The 15,096-nt window shown below is 42.7% G+C and overlaps 2 protein-coding genes across 3 annotated transcripts in view; both read right to left on the reverse strand.

Moving 5' to 3' along the window:
• Positions 1 to 15,096, reverse strand: part of Grin3a (glutamate ionotropic receptor NMDA type subunit 3A) — a 186,547-nt gene that overhangs the window by 9,271 nt on the left and 162,180 nt on the right. The gene's annotated exons all lie outside the window — the stretch shown is intronic.
• On the reverse strand, positions 6,134 to 7,175 carry Ppp3r2 (protein phosphatase 3 regulatory subunit B, beta). Its single transcript, XM_021199993.1, has 2 exons — positions 6,587 to 7,175; positions 6,134 to 6,337 (listed from the first exon to the last, which is right to left on the reverse strand). Exons 1-2 carry the CDS (start codon positions 7,093 to 7,095, stop codon positions 6,307 to 6,309), a joined length of 540 nt encoding a protein of 179 aa, XP_021055652.1. The 5' UTR covers positions 7,096 to 7,175; the 3' UTR covers positions 6,134 to 6,306.

Genomic DNA, 15,096 nt, shown 5'->3' on the forward strand with positions numbered 1-15,096 from the left:
TTAGCCACGTTCTCTTAAATATGCTATGCATTTGTTTTGTGCCTGCACCCTAGTAGTAGAGCACTTGCCCAGGGTACATAATTCCCTTGGCTCCATCTTTAGCACAATAAATAAATAGACAAGTAATAAATAAATATCTCAGGTTAAATGCTTCAGATGTATGCATCCATCTTTGATGGATTATGATGTCACAGTACACACATTGTGCATTAAGAATATACACGTAGATGTCTAAAAAAGAGAATTTTTGTGATAATTAAGAAATGCAGTTGTGGTTTTAAATTAAGTGGGGGCATAATTTGTGTTTTCCTGTGAGAATAATGGAAAATGCTGCCACCACCTGCACAACACTGGTCTTCACAGTTTTAAGAATAAACTAGATCCAGATAAAGGGAGATGCCTGTAATTATCAAACGTGTGGTTTCTGCCTAGACCATGGATGCTTTCAGGAAAATACAGACCAAGACTACCAACTTTTTTTTTCTTGGTGTCCAAACTCAGTTTTGTATCTTACTCATATGTGGACACTTGGAACAGCTATTCCCGAGCCTTCAGCAAGGAACACCATGAGAGTATTTCATTCGTCGTTTGAATCTTATGTGTTGCTGATGTTTCCATGCAACTCATCCTTCTTCCCATTCAAAGGCTGTCCATAACACACAGCAAGCACCCTGTTACATTCCTCTGGTCCATTGCTCCCAGTTATTCTCCTTATATTCTGACATGGACTCACAGTAGTCAGATTGCTGTCCAGCTGCCTCACAGTGAGGCATTATATAGTTTTAGGGACGCTTCTCTCTCTTGGTTCAACTTCAGTCCCCATTGCCAATCCTCATCTCTCTGACTGTAATTGATGACATGATTTCAATTCCTTGCTATACTTACTTTTATCCAGATTTATGACTTTATTGCTACTGGTATGCTAATGATTTCTAAGAATTAAGGACTTTATTCTTCAACTCTCTACTCAAAACTATTTGCGTATTCCAAAATCTATCACATTTAACACATTGAAAGCAAACTCTTTTTAGTAGAGGTACCCTATGTGCATGGATAATACTGCTACTAGAAGCCATAAGCTAGTAAGTAAAATCCCAGTGAGTGGGTTACATCCCTCTGAGTGGTTGGTAAAGGAAACCCCAGAGGCCTTCCGAACAGGCTCTTGCCACTGCTCTTGGTCACCCACCAGACCTAGACGACTTATGATCAAGCACACTACACACTTTGGTTTCAGAACATAGAGAAATCACTCAAAGCTGAGCAAAAGTTTACTTCCTGCTGACTAGTTGATAGTTCTGCCAGGTGCTATTCAGGCCACTGAAAGAGAAAGGACTGGAGCTTGGATGCTGTATTACAAATCTACTGGGCAAGAAGTGCCCATTGGTGCAATAACGGCATATCCATCATTTGAGCAATTGTTTTCTAATTGGATTTGAGGCCTTCTGTACAAGGAGAAATATGTCTGGCACTGTAAACCTGGTCAAAGTCTATGGTCATCTACTGTTATTATTTTGCTAAGTGGACATGTTGCTAAATTATCTTCTTAACATTTATGGTTTTTCCTTTCAGCTTTGGTCAAGGAAGTTTGTGCTTGTAGCAGGTGCTGGTTAATGCAGACACAAATTGGTCAAAGTGCTGAGAACACTCTCGAGTGTTCAGCCCTAAGTGGGATATCTCTATCGTCCTCTCCAAAAGCACAACCAAAGGGGAACTGGAAAGGCTGTAAGGGCCTGAGAATGCGGAGTGCTGTTGTGCAACCCTTTTCTGTACATGCATGGTAGAGATGGTTGCCTGGATACAACTGGGCCCATCAACATTCCATTGAGGATACGTGAAGAAGTCACATGGCTCCACCTCCTTCTGAGGAACTGTAAGCAGTTTGAGATTACTATATAGTTTTAATATAAAGTAAATTTTTTTTTGAGTCAGAGTCTCATATTCTAGCTTTGGCTGTCTTGGAACTCACTATGTAGTTCAAACTGTCAGTTAACTCAAGTAAATCCTCCTGCCTCTATTTCTTGAGTGTAGGGATTACAGGCATGAGTTACCATGCTTGGCCCCACACAATTACTTTAAAATTCTCTTTTTTCCTCTGAACTAAAATAATTGGCACATAAATATTATATATTATATGTAATATATAAAAATATATATTTATATAAAATAATTTTTCTAGAGTGGTAAGCAAATACACACTACTTTTTGAACAATTCTTTGAAAAATGATCCTTTTAATCTCTAAAAATTAGTCATCATTTATTAACTTCAATGGATTGAGTCTATTTCTTCTTTTATCATGATTTACTGTTACCAAAATGCTATGATTATACTTTGTTATATATGATAAATATTGCTGCATTTTAGAATTTTAGACATGAGACTTAATTTGAAAAACTATTGACATTTCCTTTCTATGTTTTTCCACTTTAGATTTTACCATAGGGTCTTTTAGTTTTTGAATTTTTCTTCCATCAAAGCTTGGAATTTCATGTGCGTGTGTATTTTGTCTTCTTCACAAGCGTCTATTGTTTCAATTGCTTTGAACAAAAAATGTTTTCTGCCCAGTGGTGATTTGGAAGAGTGCTGATCTCGTCAGTCTGTCTTGAGTTTTTATGCTAGGGAACAGAGCTAAATTTTCGATTTTATTTAAAATCCATGTGTATGTGTGTGTGTGTGTGTGTGTGTGTGTGTGTGCATGTGTTTCTTCACATGTTGGGATTAAAGGCATGTACTACCATGCCAGGCAATTGTTGGATTTAAAAAAAGCTTGCAAAACCATATTCTAAAACTGCCATTATAAGCAACAAAAATGCATCTGTATGGATTAGATTAAGCTCATCGGAGAACAGCCTCGCATCTACACAGTTTTACTGCTATGCATATGCACTGCTAGTTTTCATTACAAATAATTTAAAGGTATTGTGACATAGTTTATAAGTCTTAGTCATTGGTATAGGGATCCTGAAAAGGATCCCGGATTCTGGGTATACAGCCTAGCATGCATGGCAACTAGGTCCTGTAACATCTCACCCTCTCACCCCACTCCCAAATCATCCAATCTAATTCTCAGACTAGCAGCCACATTTCTACTCCTTGATGCCATTTCTAAAGCACAATTGACTTGGAGTACAAACCAACTTGCTGAGGCAACTATTTTCCCTGTTTGAAAAAGAGCTATCTAGTGGCATGGAAACTGTAACATATGGTAGAGAGCAGACACAATCCATTAACATAGGATCATAACAATATGTTGTTACTAATGTGTATACCTTTGGAGCATATTGCTGTTATCAGTTTAAATATGGTCACTTGTTCCTCAAGCCAAGATGAAATGAATGGTAGTTTAAAACTATTTCAAGGGGCTGGAGTGAAACCCTGGTAATTGACCTGAGTTCAATTCTTGGAACTAATGTAAAAGAACTGGGTGTGGTGGTACAACACTTGTAATCCCAGAGTGGAGAAGATGGAGACAGGGGAGTCTCTGAAGTTCATCAAACAGCCAGGCTAATCTCAATAGTGACCCCAGATCCTGGTGAGGTACTTTCTCTTCAAATACAAGATAGATAGTTTCCAAGGCAGACCTCTTGCTCTCACGTACACACTTGTACACTTGCTCATGCACACACATGCATGCATGCACACACCACACACATGCATTCATACACACACCACATATACATGTATACACACATACATGCATACTCACATAAATGCATATTCACACCACACACATACATGCATACAGACATACATGCATCCATTCATGTATGCACACACACACTTTTTAAATACATCTGTATCTTTGCAGTACATGATACTGAAGAGGTCTAGGCCTCTTGTTCATAGACAGTTTGTTAGTTCTTGTTTTCTCCTCTTATGAGAATTGGATTGAGACCAGATTATATTAATAAGGTTATTCTGAATAATTTGAGACACATGAATATATAGGAACTATAAAAATGAGAGGAATTTAATAGAAAGCAAACTCAGTCTTTGTGGTCTTCAATCTTTCCGTTCTTACCAGGTTCATGTCCATGGACAAGATTGTCTCTGTCTCTGTCATTTGTAAAGCTGAGATGAGGGCACCACCTCAGTGTTGATCAAATGACATCACACGAGTTATGACAAATGTTAGGAGCTGATTGCCCCACCCACGCCAATTCTTACTGTCACTCTAAGAAGTTGTATAGAACTATTGGTTGGTGAGAAATTGAAAGTTAACTGAAAGAAAAAAAAAAGCATTCTAACTCAGAAGTCAATATAATCCATTCCCCCAAATATCTAGTCAGATCATTTTTGTTGTAAAACCAGAAACAAGTACTCAGTCCAAAGTTATTGCTACAAAGCTTTATGTAGCTATCATATGGTTGATCAGTTAACTTATTCCAGCTACTCCAAATATGAAGTTAACCAAGTATACTTCAAATCCTTGGTCATAATTTCAATTTTTTTCTATTGGAAAGTGTGAATGTGCAGACCTATAATGTCTGTCCTCAGGAGATCTGTTTGGTTGGTGTTCAGCTTTCTCTCTAAAATTTCCTCTCAGAGTCAGATATGTCAGGCTAGCATGAGAGGCTCTCTTTCAGGTGGTTGTTGTCTCAGGTTGAGATGTCTGTGGTGTGCTCTGTGCATGCGTGGTGAGGAGGGACTTGGGGTCTGCTCCTATCATCCATTCCCTTTCTTGGTCAGGATTCCATAGATGTCCAGTTAATTTCAGAGTGGTGGTAGCTGGATATCAGGAAGTGAGGATCCAAGGACCCCAGTGTCCTTTCCACACTGGTCTCACAGATACAGGGAGAGGGAGCAGGGAAGTCTGTACAGTGAACGCTTTACACATTTCCTCTCTTTGGGTCCTCAGAATAAACTTAGATGGAAAGACATGCAGGTCAAGGTGCTCATATTCACCTAACTAATAAGTGGTGTGGCTATACCTGAATCCATACCCTGGGCTATCTGACTCTCAAACTGTCTTAACTATTGTGAAATGTGTTTGACTCCAACTGTTCCAGGGATGGCATTATTTGTACAACCAAATAGATACTGTCGAATGGAAAAGGAAGTGTAGAGTCAGGGGTTCCTCTTCCTTGTGGGTCTGAAGTAAAATATTTAAAGTTTTGGCCTTGGGATAGACGGGCACCTTGCCAGTAATGAAACCTGTGGATTCCCACTCCCCAAGACTAGTTGGCAGCTTCTTTAAAATATAACCATAAACTCGGAATAGTTAAGTGGTGTTCCTTGACTGAGTAAGAGCAGTAATAGTTTATTTCATTGTCAGTATTTGGAGTCTCAGGTAGCTTATTACAGGGAGCAGTCTGTGAAATGGTAGATGCTAGCACATGGACATCAGGTGTTTCATGGACATCTTGAACTCTATGAATTGGCAATTGTCTAAGGGGCTTCAGAGAGCTAGACACACTTATGGGAATAAACTGACTCCAAAACAGAACAGAGCTTGTTCCTTTCCGTGCTGTACTATCCAACATTGCTGATCTCAGGCCACCGACAAGAACTAAGTGACATGATGAGAGAGTTGTGTAACGTTATTGTCTAGAATCAACAAGTTCCAGCACTTTCTAGGGTACTAGTTTAATGATTCAGACATGAGGAACTCTGAGTTGGATGTTACAGTAGGGGAACCTTCCTGGGATAAGACAGCTCTTGGCGTCTCTGCTAGGGACCAGATCTGATTCTCAAAAGCAAGCCACACTGATGCCACTAAGTTTCGTTTTGCTTGGAATCTGTATTTCTCATCATCCAGAACAATAGCACTTCCGAATCCTGGGAAAGGGCGCATCAGCCTGTATCTGCTCCCTCCACCCTGTGCGAAAATGGATCCTCCCATTCTCTCCAACTGGGTATGGGATGAGAGGACTCTTCCTAGGGAGGTTGCTGCCCCATCTGGCCAAAATCCTGCTCTTTCCGAACCTGAAATGCTGCAAAGCTGTTGTACCACGCCCGGTGGGCCAGCCATGTGGTCCTGATTTAGCTGTTTTCACATGAACACTGAGGCTACTTTCTGGTGAACTGAAGCACAGAGACAGAACCTCCCGTTCAGACTTCTATCCCTCAAACATACTCTGGGATTTCTGGGTGCATCCTGCTATGGAGTTATTTGTGCCCCAAGAGAGATTAAAGGACACTAAGCAAAGATAAATATATTTTTGCTAGTTGTTACAACATGAAGTTAACAATCTGTTAAAAGTCTCAATGCCACAGGGAAGGAGTTCCTAATACTCCACATGAGAGTTGTCTTCTCCCACATACACAACCTTGAGAAAGAAAGGCAAAGATGTACATTTTCTTAGTTTTAAGCGTTTACGTCTTCTTGACCGTGTTCTCTAAAACAAAGAAAAAAAGCATTTATAAGAATCATTTCAATTCCTGGTTTCCCTCCCTGCTCCCTCTTTGCCTGTAGTCATTGAGAGTTGAATTAGTTAACTTCCTGGGTGATAGTGGCAGAGAGAAACACTTCCGGGTTAGTCAGCTAGCCAGCTAGATATAGAGCTTGAAAGAGAGAAGAAAACTAAATATGTTGAGGGGAGCCCTTAAACAAAACAAAACAACACGCAAACAAACACAAAACTCACACAAACACGACCAATTTCTTGTGGATCTCCATGGCTTTGACCACATCACTGAACTCTTCAAAGGATATCCGGCCATCGCCATCCTTATCCAGGACCAAGATGCTCTTGTCCACCAGCTGCTGCAGCTGCCAGTCCTTGAGGTTGTTTCCCACCATCATCTTAAGCACTTGGAAGAGCTCCCCGTTGGAGATGAAACCATCATTATCCATGTCGTAGATTCTGAAGGCGAACCTCAGCTTCTGCTCTTCGTCACCCTTGACGCTGAACTGGGAGGTGCCCATGATGAATTCATGGAAGTCCACTTCCCCATTGCCGTCTGTGTCGAAGATGTCGATCACTCGGCCCACCAGCGGATTCTGCTGCAGCTCAGGCAGCCTCATGAACTCTTCTATGCTCAGGGAGCCCGATTTGTCCAAGTCCAGCTTCCTGAAGCTTTTACCTAGCCTTTTGATCTCTTCCTGGTCGAAGTGGTTGCACAGCTCAGCTTGGTAGCTGGACTCATTTCCCATGGCGTGGCGAGGCGGTAGGGCTGGCAAAGGCAGCGGAGGGAGGAGACGGCAGGGCAGACCGTGCTACCGTTGGCCTGGGCAGCACGCGAGAGCACGAGGGAGGCAGAGGCGGGCAGCAGGGAGGGAAGGTGAAACTCAGCTAGAACTGCAAGGCAGGAAATAGAGACTGGAGGGGACCGGAGGACAAATTGGGGCTATCCAGGCGAGGGATAGCTGCAACTGGGCTGTCCTCTCTAATGCGGTTTCCCTTATAATTACTATCTCTCCTGGAAATTATTTCACTTTCCCAAGAAATTTGAGCCTCTAGGGAATTAGAGACATATCTAGATAATTCACATAGCTTGACAGACATTACATACAAAATACACACATGTTAAATGGGGTGAAGTTAGCACCAGACTGCTGCTTCCTTTCCAGGCCTGCTGTAACTGCCAGATAAAATGATAGTCCAAGCACTGATATGAGGTGTATTACCCATAATTCTCCCCGGGAGAAGCCAGACTGGCATCCACCTGGACCTTTTTTCAGGGCCCCGAGGTTCAGGAGATTCTTAGGAAAACAATTTCTTACTCAGGTATACAGACATCAATGCACTCTTGATACATTAAAAAAGAACCTTATTAATTCAGAACACTTAAAAAAATAAAAATCAGGGTTTCCTAGAACATGGCCTCTATTGCTCTGTGATTTATCTCCCTGACTGTGGTCTGTCTGTTGCCTGGGTCTGGCTGTCCCACAGAGCACGTAGAGAGATCTTCTGTAGAGTATTTCTTTGTAAGAAGATAATAATTGTGGTGGTTTGAATAAGGGTGTGGTGCTCTCCGCCCCACCCCTTAGGGTTTGGCGTTTGGATACTTGGTCCCTAGCGGGTAGCATTGCTTAGGGAGGTTTAGGGGGTGTGGCCTGGCTGGAGAACTTCCTCCAGCTTAGGTTTCAGACTTGTATCAGCCCAGTTTGCTCTCTGCTTCCTGTCGGTTGCTCAGCTTCCAGCTTCCAGCATCCAGCTCCAGTGCCTATAACTGCCTGCTTGCTGCCCTGCCACCCCACCGTGATGCTGGTGGACCTCACATTTCGATTCCTCTGAAAAGGAAAGCCCCACATACGTCCCTCCTCCTATAGGTTGCCCTTGCCACTGTATCCATCACAGCAATAGAAAATTAGCTAGCATTAGTTAATTCTAAAGACTTAAAAAAAGTTTTAATTATGTGTATGTCTATGTGTAGGTATGAGTATGTGAGTGAAGATGTCTATGGAGGGGGTTGGGTCCTCCTCTGGAGCTGGAGTTGCAGGTAATGGTGAGCCAGCTGATGTGGGTGCTGGGAACCAAACTCAGGTCCTCCGAAAGAGCAGAGCATACACTAAGGGCTGAGCTGTCTCTTGAGTGCTTGAATTGGCTTTAAAAAATTAAAACAAAATACCTTTTACCCAACCTAAGCTGTGATATTTTACTGGAGATGCATTTGGTTTTATTTGCCTGTTTTCTAGTTGCGCAGAAAAATTAAAAGGGTATAGTTTGTGTAAGAAGATTTTGAACTTGTTAACGTTAAAGGGGATCACTAAGCTGTCAAAATTCCATGTAATCTTCGCATGTGGGAGATTGAGGCAGGAGGATTAGAAGTTCTAACTCATTGTGTGTTACATAGTGTGACCATTTCAAGAAGGGGATGGGTAGAGATCACCTTAAATTATAAGTTGTTGTAATCATTGCTGATCATTGCTGATCATTGCTGATCTCCCCAGTGCTCTGCTCAATGCCCCTTCCAGAGTGCCAAGATATTTCTAGATGTGTGGGGGGTGATGGGGTGTAGATAGGTAAACCCTGAGAGGACTTGATGTTAGTTTTATCCTATGAAAAGGAAATTGGGTTGATAGTACCTGGTGCAGGCTCCTGTGGACTAGGGCTGAGGTTGGCCAATCTGTTCACTGCTGTTTTTATTAATCAATTTTATTTTTATATACTCTGCTACTATAGGGAACATCTAAAATTGAGAGTATCTGGGAGCCCTGGGCATGTTATCATACATGTACCTTTATCAAACGTTTGTTAGAAAGGAGACATAACAGATGCTAAGTCACCAGCACAGATGCTAAGTTCAGTGGATAACTTGGTGCTTTTTCTGGTATAGGTCACAGGTTGTCGAGAATGACCTATGACTTCAGCATCAGTAGCAGGGGCAGCACAAATCTTTGTCCAGAAATTTCCAGTAAGAAGGCTGGGCCCAAAGGAGATGAACCCATATCAGTGGACATACCTCTACCAGAGAATTGCAGACTAAGCTCCTTGAGACCCCAGTCAAGGAAGCAGACCTATGGCCACCCTACTTGCTCTGCTCTCTGTTCCTATGCCACATCAAAGGCAGGTATGAAAACCTGAGGGGTCTTAGGAGAGGGTATAGATCTGGTGGCCAAGACACAGGGGTAAAGTTAAGAAGTGGGGGAAAAAAAAGCTGAAGGATAGATGAGCTACAGCTAGAGCTGGTAGCCTTGAGAACACATGGCCACACGGGCCCACCCCTCCTACCTAAACCTTCTTCTGTATCCAGCAGGGGTGGGGAGCACAAGTGTGTTGAGCGTTGAGGGGTGCAGGGTGAGAAGGCCTTCCGATGGTAAGGACGTAGAATCTAGGGCAAAAGCTGTTTTCAATTCCAGGCCCTGGAGAGGAGGATCTTCAAATATAGGCAAGGCAGAGGAAGACACCAGCTTCACTGAGTACCACCTGTATCCTCCCACTCAGCAAAAGAGGATGGACAATCACACTGACTGCTCAGGACCAGGCAGCTTGTGGGAGAGATGTGATGAGATACGAGGCAGACCAGATTTGGTCTTCCCTGAGAGACCTGGATAAGTCCGGTAGCCTGAATGACAATGACTCTCAAAGGTCCATATGTCTAAATACTTGGCCTGACCTCCCAGAGATGTATATGTTTGACTTCTTCGTCCCCAGTTCGGTGGAACTGTTTGGTTAGCAGGAATGGCCTTGTTGGAAAAGGTGTCACTGGAAGCAGACTTGAGGTTCCCAAAGCCTCCTGCCATTTGCAGTGTGCTATCCGTCTCCTGCTTGTGGGTCGAGATTCCAGTTCTCAGCTGGTCCTGGTGCTTGTGATCTTGGCTCTCACCATCATGAACTCCAGTCTTCTGATATTATAAGTCCAATTCAATCGTGTTCTTTTATAAGTTGCCTTGGGCATGGTGTTCTGCTAGATCAATAGAAAAGTAAGATAACAGGATAGGGGTAGGGATTTTTAGTCACTAACAGTGGCAAACAACTTGCTCTTTATCACTGCTTGGGTGTGGCTATTGATCACACTCATATAAGGAGTTTAGGACCTCTGCCAAGCAAGACAGACCCAACGAGTCAAGACAGTTTCATTTTGTTAACAATGATTGTATTTCATCAAAGCCTGGGTGTGAACTAGAATAAGTTGGAAAGATAGAAAAGAAGGAGGAATGGACAGAAGGCCAGGTGGACTTTGTGGATGTTGGCTACATTCTGCTCCTGCCTACTGCTCTAAGGGCGTGCCATCATTAGCTTTTCAGTTCAGCCTCGGCAGACTTCTCATTTCAGGCTTGTGGACCTCAGCAATGGTCATCAGGCACCCACAGGTTCCTTACAGTCTTTCCCTCATAGTTCTTTGATTTTTGTTGCAGTAAAGGAGCCATTAGTCAGCTGTAATCTCTGTGTGTTACCAGGAGGCAGAAACGGTGCCTGCAATCCCAGAGCCAGGAAGGCAGACGAGAGGATTCCTGAGGTCTGCTCGCCAGCCAGCCTAACTTCCTAGGTGAGTTCCAGGCCAGTAATGGATGCTGTGTTAGGAAGCTTAGGTGGCTGCTGCCCGAGGAATGACGCCTCAGGGTGACTTCTGGCCTCCAGCCATACACAGGCATGTATCCGCCTGACCACTCAGACACAGGAACATACCTACTGCCTGTGCGATTATTGTGATGGGCAGATTAGGAGGTATCTATATAGAGAAATGTCCTATGAGGAGAAATGCAGTCACAAGAATTAGCTGATTTAATGATTGGACAGACACTGTTGGGGGAGATGGCGCCACTTCCTTTAAATGCTCCCTAAGTACAGAAGGGTTCCCTTTGGCCCCTGTATTGTAGAGACCTCAACACTGTGGTGAAAGTCAGTCAGTGTGAGGTTGGGTCCCCGTTGCTCCACATTTCATAAACTCTGTAGTTTGGCACTGTAACGGGACTCTGGCCATCACTTCCATCTTCTCCAGCCATTCTTCATCATTCCTAGTCATTTCCATGAAAAGCACCATTTATTCCTTGTTCTGTGTGTCACTTCGGAGTGTGTGGACTGTAGTAAATTAAAAGGCTTGATTGAGCCGGACGTGGTGGCGCATGCCTTTAATCCCAGCACTCAGGAGGATTTCTGAGTTCTCCTGGACAGCCAGGGCTACACAGAGAAACCCTGTCTCGAAAAACAAACAAACAAACAAACAAAAGGCTTGATTGATTGATTTGGAAGGAACCGGAAACCCGACGGCACGTCTGTTTTAACAAGGCATTTCTCCTTAGTTTCATTTCTCCTCAAGTTTTCAGATTAAGAGTCGTGAGATGATCCTGTGCATAAATAACTGACAAAAAAATTGGAAGTAATGAGGCTTTGTCTTCCACACCCTTCTGCACATCAGTCAGGACTACAGGCATCTGAGCAAGGTGACACATGCACACAAAGTTTCCTAGAAACTTTGCAGGAAGTCCCGCACCTCTCCCAGAAGCGCTTCTTCTGGGGCTACCTGGAGCCACAGTTAACAGATCACTATATTGATTGCTGTGAGCCACAGTGTCGTGTGAGGAACTGCAGCTTAAGTTGTAGCGTAGACCCTGAGCTCAGGCTCTCATCTGAGTATCAGGTTCTCATCAGTAAAGCCGGAAAGAAAGAAAGAAGCTGGAGCTTTGTTGGAGGTGTGTGGGTACATAGAGGATACCTTCCAAAGGGGGAGTACTTAAAACACATCTGAAATACTTGGAGCACACACACCGTGGGCGCTCACCCTGTGTGGCTCTCTGGTCTCTTTCTTATGTTTTTTTTTAAATTAAAAATTTCTTTCTCCCCTTCTCCCCTTCTCTCTCTCTCTCTCTCTCTCTCTCTCTCTCTCTCTCTCTCTCTCTCTCTCTCTCTCTCTCTCTCTCTCTTATTAGATATTAGATATTTTCTTTATTTACATTTCAAATGCTATCCCAAAAGTCCCCTATACCCTCCCCCGCCCTGCTCCCCTACCCACTCANCCTCCTTCCTTCCTTCCTTCCTTCCTTCCTTCCTTCCTTCCTTCCTTCCTCCTTCCCTTCCTTCCTTCCTCCCTCCCTTCCTTTCCTTCTTTACTTCATTCATTCTTTTTTTCTATTGCAATATGGGTACTGGGAAAGGAACCTGGGTCCTCTGGAAAATCAGCCAGTGCTCCTAACCACTAAGATATCTCTCTACATTTATTTATTTATTTATTTATTTATTTAGGACTTATGCCTTTTATTTTATTTGAATGAAAATCTTAAATCCATTCAACACATCCTACATGCTGGCTGTAGTGATGGGCTTTCTGTAGTTAAGATGGCACAGTCCCTGGAATAACTGAGTATTGCCACTGAGAAATCTAGTTTAATGAGCATGATTTAAGGGTGTAACACTATTTACTTAGTCTTTTATATTTATCATGTATATTTGTCAGGAGCAGTCTAGAAAAAGCTAAGGCTAGCAGGTAGCCTTTCTGGAAGTGGCCTACCTTTTTTATTTTGCTTGGCTTCAGATAAGTGAGCTCTGAGAGGCACGATCCCTAGAGACTTCACCTCAGGATCGCTTCTCACTGGTGACATGCCTTTCCTGTCACTGTCACGTAGCCTAACAGTTCCTGGACATCAGCCCCCACCCCCCGCATTGGGCAGATTACCTACAGATCAACAGAAAGATGAACTTTCATGAATTAATGGTGTTTAGATGAATTAACAATTTTTATAGAGTTCCTGATTTGATTCAGATAATCTTAGGAAGAAAGTTTAAGAGGTGGTTTTGGTTGTTTTGCTAGAAAGATGTAATAAAATTAGAATCAAGAATAGAATGTGTCCACTCCTCATAAATAGCAAGTAAAGGCTGCATAATAAGGAGCACAATGAGCTTTTGTAATTATGCTAAAGAGAGAAGTAGGCTTGGGACAAATTTGTGATCAAGGGAAAACATTCATTCTAGGTCAGGTTCAATGATGAAGCCACAGGTGTGCACTGTGATAAGACAAAGCCATATGAAACTGTGGCTTTGAACTTATAATGAGCTTACAGAGTGAAACACTGCTTTGAACTTAATGTCAGTATGCTTTTGTAACTCCCATTGTTGTGTAACATTTTATCTATGAGGTAATTTTCTAAGAACTTTTTGCATATAAAAAGGCTAGGGAAAAGAAATAAAGATGATGGGTTGATGGCTGGCAGGGGGGGGGGCAGGCTCTGCTCTGTCCATGCATCTAAATGTATGTATGTCTGTTTGTTTATATGTATGTGTGTGGGTATATGTTTATGTATGTAACTATGAGTGAACATTTGTGGGGTTAAGTGAGACAGATGGCTGGGCCTGGCTAAAGTATGTAAGTGTGTGGATGTGTGTGTATCCATCTATGCATGTTTGCCCATACAAAGGATTTAATTCTTTTCCTTCCCTTCCTCTCTGGTTCACAAAGAGTTAACCAGCCTGGTCAGTGAGGGGCTCCTGGCTGCCTGGTCAGAGATGGGAACAGTATGGTCCTTTACCTATAGCCCCATGTGAAGCAACAGGTGTTAATTTGTCTGAAGCCGCGGCTTCTGGCCCCAGAAGGACTAAGAATCAACGAGAGTAAATATTATTAATACTGAACAACTTTTACTTTTGCAAAACCAAGTTTTGCACCTCCCTGCTCTCTGCTGACCCCCACCCCCTCAGTTACTTTTCCTTCTCAGGCAGGCTCCCTGGCATATATTCAAGAGAATTAGAAATCATATGCTTGGCTTTCTTTTGTCATTCTGGGAAAGTTTTTAATATAAGTTCTGACGTGTATAGTTTTAAATTAAAGTTCTTGCTACTTAACACTTCTCTGGCCTCCAGCAGAATTAAGCGTTTGGTTCATGGTTTGTTTGGAAAGTGAGATTATTGTTACTGACTCATAGACTCCTTCCCCAGATTAACTAAGGGAGGGCATGGAGAGCAGGCTCAATGCCTAGCACAGAATTGGTAGAAGTGATAATTTCTGCCTACGGTAGACTTGCCTGAATATTTTACTAGTCTATCAGAAAACCGATGACTAGTTGAACATACGTGTGTTTCTATGGATGCAAGTATTTCCTGAGCAGCTAATGGGTGAGACAAATGCAACAGTTGCTTAAAGCAGGCATGGAGGGTGGATATCTAGAAAATGATCACATCCTGAGACACAAGGGAACCTCTATGCTATGAATTATATAAGAGAAATACTTGGTGCTATTCTAAAGGAAACTTTTATTGGGAAAGTGATGCTACAGAGGAAATATTAAGGAGTAGAAGAGGTTAAGTAGATGTTGTTGGAATAGGTAGGCATTCCAAACAGAAGAAACCACATGTGCAAAGGCACGGGAGCAAGGGGAACAGGCAGGTAGCGGGGACCTAAATAAGACTGTCTCTCTAGAGCAGGGAAGTGAGGGGATAGCAGTGACATCCAATGACAGCAATGACATCAGGTGGACTGGAAGAGGTCCCACCATGCCCAAGGCATTGAAGAAAAGGCAGTGCTTATTCAGTTATTTCTTACGGATACATTGATCGTGTGTCAATGTGCAAAGCATTGATGAAATCCAGAGGCCATCCCTGTTCAGAGAGATTATGGACTCCTAAATGAATTAAAACATAAGAGCATTGTAGCAAATTGAAAGAGAAGATATAAAATGAAAGATACCATCAAAGGAGTGAAGTGTTCTTTTTTCTGGTAATGAACAGGCAGTTCTCCTTCTCCTCCTCCTCCTCCTCCTCCTCCTCCTCCTCCTCCTCCT

This window comes from Mus pahari, chromosome 6 (genome assembly GCF_900095145.1).
Source record: "Mus pahari chromosome 6, PAHARI_EIJ_v1.1, whole genome shotgun sequence".
In the NCBI taxonomy this organism is placed as follows: Eukaryota; Metazoa; Chordata; class Mammalia; order Rodentia; family Muridae; genus Mus; species Mus pahari.